The sequence below is a fragment of the Ranitomeya variabilis genome, chromosome 4 (genome assembly GCF_051348905.1).
Source record: "Ranitomeya variabilis isolate aRanVar5 chromosome 4, aRanVar5.hap1, whole genome shotgun sequence".
NCBI lineage: Eukaryota > Metazoa > Chordata > Amphibia > Anura > Dendrobatidae > Ranitomeya > Ranitomeya variabilis.
The window spans coordinates 608,201,919-608,211,254 of record NC_135235.1 but is presented as its reverse complement, the minus strand read 5'-3'; the positions used below and the strand labels follow the sequence as shown (position 1 = coordinate 608,211,254).

The 9,336-nt window shown below is 40.1% G+C and overlaps 1 protein-coding gene across 7 annotated transcripts in view; it reads left to right on the top strand.

Moving 5' to 3' along the window:
- The window catches only part of AATK (apoptosis associated tyrosine kinase), a 140,473-nt gene that overhangs the window by 106,389 nt on the left and 24,748 nt on the right, over nucleotides 1–9,336 (top strand). For 6 of the 7 annotated variants that reach the window (XM_077253333.1, XM_077253334.1, XM_077253332.1 and 3 more), the window contains 3 exons: nucleotides 1–61; nucleotides 5,709–5,788; nucleotides 6,044–6,162. The exon at nucleotides 1–61 is cut by the window's left edge and continues 81 nt beyond it. In XM_077253333.1, coding sequence (XP_077109448.1) covers nucleotides 1–61; nucleotides 5,709–5,788; nucleotides 6,044–6,162 — 260 coding nt within the window. The other variant, XM_077253339.1, reaches the window with a different exon arrangement.

Below are 9,336 nucleotides of genomic sequence, written 5' to 3'. Positions count from 1 at the left end.
GTTTACGTCCTTCCACTTACAGAAGTTTCAGTGCCGATGTCGAAACAGCCGGCAAGATCAGGTATGGCCATGGGGTCTGCATCCACCCCTCATCAGTGTTATTATGTCTAGAGGGAAAGATACATTTCTTTAGATCAAATATTACATTTAGGCAATTTGTTGGGCTCTCCATGCATGTGTTGTGACTGTCACACAGCCGCGACATATACAGCTACAGCTCTGAACAGCTGATTATCATTAGGAATAGCTGCATTATCCAGGTTGCAAATGCAGCTATTCGTGAAGCGCTATAGCTATTCGGATAAGCACTTATCTGAAGCTATTCGATCAACCCTAATGATTATATCATTTATGGCTTTTTAATTTGATAACTGCCTGCTTCAGTAGAGAAACTATATTATTGTTCAGTTATTATTTCTGACTTGGAAATTGTCAACATTTTTTAAGTCAGAAATTGTAATTTTTTAAAGTTAAATTACTTTTGTCCTCTTCATTGCTTCTATTGTAGAAAATATGCATGTTCAGTCATTCTTTATTAACTTTATTGAATTTCAGCCTTTCATTTTATAGCATCCTGCTTTAGAAATGGCATTTATGAGCTTTTTATCTCACTGCCTAGTGAAATAAAATGTTCATTTGAATGAACCATGTGACAGTTGATAGCTATTGTATGTCTATGACCAACTTTACTCCAAATTGTAAAAAATATGGCCAGTTTCTACCAAAAGCAGTGCCACACAAGTCCACAAGTGTTGAGTGATATTGCATCTTAGCTCTATTCATGTCAATAAAAGTGAACTCTAAAACCAGATGCAACCTATGGACAAATGTTGTGTTATTTCTTAAAGAAAGCTGTTATGGTTTTCTAATCCTGAACAATATTAATATCTGTAATAATATGGGAGCTATGGATGCTTTAATACAGGACATATATATGTCACTCACCTTTAGGGCTGCTCACGCCTGAAAGGATGGGGTGCACTAGATGTACCTGAAAGCTGAGAGATTGTGTTTTATTATTATACCATGTAGAGCTAATTAGAAAGCAATCGAACGCCAACATATACAAGGTCAGACAGAGATTGGAACAGATATGTCAGAACAAAACATATCACACAGAGGTGACTAAAGGCCTTAGGGCCATGTAGGGGGTTGTCAAGGACAACAGAAATACTCCAAATCATGTATGCAAAACAAGGAGTAAGCCTATAACAGTCCCCTGTGGAAGCCAACACGAAATGTGCGTTGAGGCTGCGTGGTCTGATGTCACACATAGATTCATATGGGTAAGGAGCATTCCTGCAGTACTTAGTGGCTTTATACATTCATGTGAGGAGTATCCCTATTTACACTTGTGTAGCTGTCCTAACCTTATAGGTTGTTATATTTATATCATTTGGGGTTGTTGCATCCTTAACTCCTGGGATGCAATACCTCCTTTTGTTATACTCAGGAATGTGATCTCCCGATCCTCATATTTATTGTGATGACCTCAGACCCATTATTTCCGAGTCCTTCATTTTAAATTCTTTTGTCGACTTATGATGTCTATTCTTACTAAAAATAATTTTGTAATATAATGTAATTATAATAAAATCTTTCTAGACATCTTTTAACAGATTATCTTTACTCCTTGTTCTCCTGGTTTTGCAAGGTTAGACAGAGGCACTCTAAATCATGTCCTCTAAAGATAAACAATGCCAATGATATTTAGCCAAGGTGAATGAATACCCATATCAGTTGGAAAATCATTGATATTCGCTGTCATCTAAATTGTATCTGTATAATGTCTATGGCCAGCATGAGATGGGTTTTCCAGCTATGGAGGGTCACTGTGGACCCCATTACTATCCCTATCATTTGTATTAGTACTCTGTGACGCCTTCTGTATTTCATTGTACATTCTGAATACATTTTAGTTGTTTTGTCTTCACGTTTAGATTCTGTTGAAATGGAACTGCATCTAAATATGATTTATTGCCTTCATACTGCTCACATATCTGAGTATAATGAGGCAGATAAGATAGATATTTACATTATAAACCTCATTGGAGCTAGTGCAAGGGTCATATTGGTTGTCAGACAATTTACAGCATCTCTCTGACTATTACTGTGCTTCTTTAGTTAAGATCCCCAAGGTATCAGTTGACAGCTACCCCATCCAACTCCCCCATACACATGCACACTGAGTTTGGGGCAAACATTCATGTGCTTTCAATTACAAGAGGGTAATAAGCCGCTGTTAGACATCACTGCCAGTGACTTGTCTCCTGCAGGAACAACTCATAAGATGGTTGGCTGGGTCCACCAAAATGTACAGATTTGGCTGATTTTAACATTAGGTGTATGAGGGTTTTATGAGGTCAGTTAACTTGTAACATTTAAGGATATCACCCAACTAACTTGGGATTAACTGGTTGACACCTGTTGCCAATGATGGACCCATCCCAGACTGTACCAATGTCTGATGACCACAACAGTGAGGACACAGATGAAGTGAATGTACTGTTTGTTATGGCTGTGTAGGTAGAAAAATTTGTTGGATAAGAGTATGGGTGGGAGATAGCGCCAGCTTTCCAATACATGGATGGTTTGAATATCTTTAGTGAGTGGGACTGGAATTCTACCAAGGAATTAATATAATTATTTTTTTCTGGAGCCACAGTATAAGGGGGCAGAGACGATTCACAAAAGAATCAGAACAAACCCATATAAAGAACAGACCTCTCCGCACACAAAGGAGCCCTTACACACCGCCCCAACCCCTCCATATTTACACTGATGTCATCCAGAATGGCCCCAGTGTCCAGCATCTGACGAAGTAGTGCCGGCCTGTGCCAGGCCAATGCACAATGCTTCTGTTTGTTCCTGGCGCAGAATGGAATGTACCCCTGGAATTCTAGGGCAGGATGGTGGGCAGGACGCCGTGGGAGCTTGGAGGGAGTTAAAATGTCACGTATTGAAGTCAGAGACATTGTGTCTCAATCTGTAGGGTGATCGGCATGATAAGAACCCACAATCTGGTTTTGTTTTGTGCCTTATGAGGTTTTTCCTTGCCTTATGCTGGATGATACCATGCCCAGTACCTTCTGCTGGCACCCTCACAATTGGTGTAGTGTACCGTCACATAACAAACAAATAGTAATATCGTACGGTGCCAACAAAACAATGCTAAATTATACTTCCATTCAGTTGCCAAAATGGCAATCATGTACAGCTTTGACACAATGATACAGTGCAAAAATAACATACTGAACAGCGCCACACTGTACCTTAGTAAATGTCACCATACAGTCCTCATATACTAACATACAGTGACCAAATAACAGCTCAAAATAATCTAATAATCGTGCCAGACCATTCCATAGTAAATACCACCATACAGTGATCATATACTAAACATATAGTGACCAAGTAACAAAATCATACATAAAAAACTAAAGACAGTGCCACACAGTGCTATAGTAAACACCACTATACAGCACTGAAATTATACCACCATACAGTGCTCAAATACCAATTTACAGTGGCCAAATACCAGCATATATATAAAATGATCTAATAACAGTGCCAAAGATTGCCATATAATAATATATAGTGACCAAATAACTGCTCAATACACAAAACAATCTAATAACAGTGCCAGACCATGCCATAGTAAACACCACAATACAGTGCTCATATACTAACATATAGTGACCAAGTAACAGCATCATACATGAAAAAGCTAAAGACAGTGTCACACAGTACCATAGTAAATACCACCATACAGTGCTGAAATGATACCAGAATAGAGTGCTCAAACAGCAAGCAACTTACAGTGACCAAATAACAGCATACATATGATGATCTAATAATAGTGCCAAAGATTGCCAAAGTAAATACCACCATACACTAATCATAGGCCAACATACAGTGACCAAATTACCCCATCGGTTCAGAAAATAATCTAATAACAGTGTCAGACCATGCCATAGCAAATATCACTTTACAGTGTCTAAACTAATCTTAACAGTGCCACACGATTCATTAGTGAATACCACCATACACTGTTCACATACCAACAACCAGTGATAAAATAGCAGCACCGATTCAGAAAATAATCTAATAACATTGCCAGACCATGCCACAGTAAATACCAACATACAGTGACCAAATAACAGCACCGATTCAGAAAATAATCTAATAACTGTGCTAGACCATGCTGCAGTTAACACCAAAATACAGTGACCAAATAACAGTACTGATTCAGAAAATAATCTAATAACAATGTTGGAACATGCCACAGGAAATACCAATATACAATGAACAAATAACAGCACCGATTCAAAAAATAATCTAATAGTGTCAGACCATGCCATAGTAAATATCAACATACAGTGACCAGATAACAGCACCGATTAAGAAAATAATCTAATAACAGTGCCAAAAGTATCATAGTAAATACCAATATACAGTGACCAAATAACAACACAATACATGAAATAATCCTAACAACAGTGCCACACCATTCCTTCCATACAATGCTCATTAGGATCAGACACTGACAGGCAAGGCGTTCCTGTGCAAGTACAATATATGGTCCCCTTCCTGTCTAACAGCTCATCATAGTGCACATTTTCGCCTGCTTTGAGGGTAGCAGTGGCCCTTTTACCTCTTGAGCCCCTGTGTTGCTGCACAGGTTCCACTAATGGTATGTCCGCCTTTGGTGCTGATACTGTATACCAGCATACAGTGACCAAATAACGGTCCGATAAAAATAATCTAATGACTGTGTCCCAAATTTGTAGTAAAAATCAATAAACATCACCAAACATAAAGTAATCTTAACAACCTTTCCACACCATTCCTTAATAAATACCACCATACACTGCTCATACTGTACAGTAACATACAGTGCCACACAATGCTACAGTAAATATCGCCATACAGTGTTCATATATTAACCTTCAGTAACCAAATAACAGCACCACGCATGAAATAATTCAAGCAGTGCCATAATAAATACCACCATAAAGTGCAGAAATAATGCCGCCATACACATGTCTAAATAATACCTCTATACAACTAGTGTTGAGATTCTTAGTGGTCACAAGCCTCAGGTATCATGCGTTATTCCGCAGCTGATGCTCCAGTGCTACAACAGAGGTCCTACCGCCTAGAGCAAGCAAGGACTATGCCGGTATCAGGAATATTGTCAGTCAACCGCTGCTTGGGGAACTACAAATCTCAGCATTCCCTGCCTGCTATTGAACATATCCATGGGTAGAGATTATAAAATCTAGTGCTGAAAGAGCGTTTTTTTATTTTTTTTCTGATATACTTTGCATTTCACATTCTCACCATCCATTTTTAAAATGTCTGCTTGTTGTCAGTGAATGAGAACACTCCGCTGCAAAAAAATAAATAAAATCTGAACAGATTTCCACTGTAGCAAATTCTGGGCTGTGAAATGTGTCCGGTATTTATCAGAATTCAGCATCTAGGTGTTGGGAAGAATGTGGTAAGACTGGAGGACAAGGATGAAACTAAAATAATGTGAATGAGTTAAGACGTCACCTCCATTCAGCTGGCTTACCCATGTAGCAGAGCAGATATGTCACTTTGGATTTGGATTGGAAATCCTCCGAAATGACAAACTCATCTCTGCAACATGCTCTGGTCTATTTTGATTGTCTATGGCTTTTTCACCTTTTTTTTTTTTGCAGTGCAACTTCTCAAGTCTACAGACCTGGGACGACAGAGCCTGCTGTACTTGAAGGAGATCGGTAATGGTTGGTTTGGCAAGGTGAGTGGTGTACTCTGCTGCCATCTACTGGTGGTGTGCTCTGCTGCTATCTGCTGGTGTGCTCTGCTGCCATCTGTTGGTAGTTTAGAGTATTACACAAGATGCAATTCTGTGTTATTATAGGGACAAATTACTATATTTTCATTTGACTTTTTATGAATCATAACATTTATAATAATCATTATCATGACTGTAATATGTAAAAAATCGCCTAGAGCAACCTATAGGATGCTAACAGTTCTGTCTGCTCTGCAGGTGCTGCTGGGGGAAGTGAATTCTGGCCTCTCCAGTACTCAGGTCGTGGTGAAGGAGCTGAAGGTCAGCGCCAGTGTTCAGGAGCAGATACTGTTTCTAGAAGAGACACAACCCTTCAGGTGAATCCAAGATTCCACTCAAAGCATGAGTAGAACCAATAATGGGTGGCGTTATGCTAAGGTGCATCAAATGGGTAGTCCAAGGTAATTTCCCGGGGGGGGCCTCATGATTTGAGATTGAAAATGTTAATACTCAGATTTTTCCCACTTTACCCATGTAATGTTATTAGCACAGTTCCGGGAAGCTGAGATATAGGGAGCTGTTTGTTGGGGTCCTGATACTGAAGATACAACAAACAGCACCCTATATCTCAGCAGCTGATGAGATCAACGAGATGTGACATAGGGGCACGGTTGGGAATTATCACCAGCTTTTTATAATCTCCTTGTTGGGTGCAGGTAGGGACAAAGCTGTTTATAAAGGAAAATATATCCAAAGTCCAGAAGACATTTTGGATGGAGTGTCCCTTTAAGTGCCAGTCAGAGGCACTGTGGGGTCCACGAGAGCTGACCATCTTGTAGTGGAAGGAATGCCCCCACTAGGGTAGGTTTATGGTAGCATCCTATGAATTATATAATTTAAAGGGATGTTCCTCCAGGCATCAATCTTCCATTTAAAAGAAAGTACTAGTCATCACTGTCCATGACGTACAAGTGCTTCTCACAAAATTAAAATATCAAAAAGTTAATTTATTTCAGTTCTTCAATACAAAAAAGTGAAACTCATATATTATATAGAGTCATCGCGAACAGAGTGATCTATTTCAAGTGTTTATTTCTGTTAATGTTGATGATTATGGCTTACAGCCAATGAAAACTCAAAAGTAATTATCTCAGTAAATTAGGATAATTAACAAAAAACACCTGCAAAGGCTTCCTAAGCGTTTAAAAAGGTCCTTTAGTCTGTTCCAGTAGGCTCCACAATCATGGGGAAGACTGCTGACTTGACAGATGTCCAGAACGCAGTCACTGACTCACTCCACAAGGAGGGTAAGCCACAAAAGGTCATTGCTAGAGAAGCTGTCTGCTCACAGAGTGCTGTATCCAAGCATATTAATGTAAAGTTGAGTGGAAGGAAAAAGTGTGGTAGAAAAAGGTGCACAAGCAACCGGGATAACCACAGCCTTGAAAGGATTGTTAAGAAAAGGCCATTGAAAAATTTGGGGGAGATTCACAAGGAGTGGACTGCTGCTGGAATCATTGCTCCAAGAGCCACCACACACAGACGTATCCAGGACATGGGCTACAAGTGTCGTATTCCTTGTATCAAGCCACTCATGACCAACATCCAGGGAAATATGATATGCACACTGTAAAGTTCAGGAAGGGAGGTGGCGGCTGGACATCCAAAGTCAAATATACAAGATACAAAGAGCCGCACTCAAGTCTTTGCGTTTATGTAGAGTTTAGTTGCTTTATTCACGTGTACAGACACCACCAAATAATTTTCTAAGAAAAAAAGGTGATTGCGGACAACAGGGTTGTATATTTGACTCATGACCAACAGACAACACCAGAAGGGTCTTACCTGGGCCAAGGAGAAAAAGAACTGGACTGTTGCTCAGTGGTCCAAGGTGTTGTTTTCAGATGACAGTACATTTTGCATTTCATTAGGAAATCAAGGTCCCAGAGTCTGGAGGAAGAGTGGAGAGGCCACAATCCAAGCTGCTTGAGGTCTAGTGTGAAGTTTCCACAATCAGTGATGGTTTGGGGAGCCATGTCATCTGCTGGTGTAGGTCCACTGTGTTTTATCAAGACAGCGCAGTCATCTACAAAGTCAGCACAGTCGTCTACCAGGAAATTTTAGAGCACTTCATGATTTCCTCTGCCGAAAAGCTTTTTGGAGATGGAAATTTTTATTCTCCAGCAGGACTTGGCACCTGTCCACACTGACAAAAGTACTAATACTTGATTTAAAAACAACAGTATCACTGTGCTTGATAGGCCAGCAAACTCTCCTGACCTTAACCCCATAGAGAATCTATGGGGTATTGTCAAGAGGAAGATGAGACACCAGACCCAACAATGCAGACGAGCTGAATGCTGCTATCAGAGCAACCTGGGCTTCCATAACACCTCAGCAGTGCCACAGGCTGATCGCCTCCATGCCACGCTGCATTGATGCAGTAATTGATGACAAAGGAGCCACGACCAAGCATTGAGTGCATTTACTGAACATAGATTTCAGTAGGCCAACATTTCAGATTTTAAAATCATTTTTCAAGCTGGTGTTATGAAGTATTCTAATTTACTGAGATGATGACTTTTGGGTTTTCATTGGCTGTAAGCCATAATCATCAACATTAACAGAACTAAACACTTGAAATAGATCACTCTGTTTGTAATAACTCTATATAATATATGAGTGTCACTTTTTGTATTGAAGAACTGAAATAAATGAACTCTTTGATGTTATTCTAATTTTGTGAGAAGCACCTGTACCATCCAGCACCATATTGACTCTAATCAATTGAGTTCTAATCTAAATCTAACACAGATAAAGACCAATCTCCTGACTGATTACCGCCACCTCCAGGCCATATTGAGCAATGCAGGTTACGCCTGTTCTCTATGCATTCTCCATGTAATTTGCCTTTAAAATTCAGCCTGTGATTCAGCCGTTTCGAGCACACAGTGTATCTGAACATCCATGGACTGGATCACGGCAAAACACATGAGTCAGTCTTCCATCAGTAGGTTATTTGGTAAGGAGATGATAAAACAAGGAACCTGGCAACAAGCGTTCAATTTCCTGCAGCGCCCTCAGAGGGCAAGTGAAGAATTACATGGTCTACACTGAGTTTTCAGGATGAGCTACCTCCTTCCTCAGGTTGTGTGTGGTATTGCAGCTTAAGACCGTTCACTTCAATGGAACTCAGATGCAGTACCAGACAGAGCCTATGTATAGGGGTGGCGCTGTTTCTATAAATGAACAGACTATGAATCCCTGCGTACTATCACCTACAGTTTTCCTTGTACACTGTGAAAGTAATTAAGGTTTTTATTCACTGACAACAAGCAGAGGACATGAAATGAGACCCTTTCAGAAAGCAGCTTCAGGGGCGATTGGATGATTTAAGGCCATGGCAAGCTGGGCATTTCTCTTACAGTGGCCACTACAGGGGAATTGTATGGCGGCCACTGAGATAAATGGAGGCCCATTTATAAGGACGGCATGAGTCTATATAGGAGGATCTTAAGCGCATAGTTTCCCATAGTCCTGATCTAGTGAGA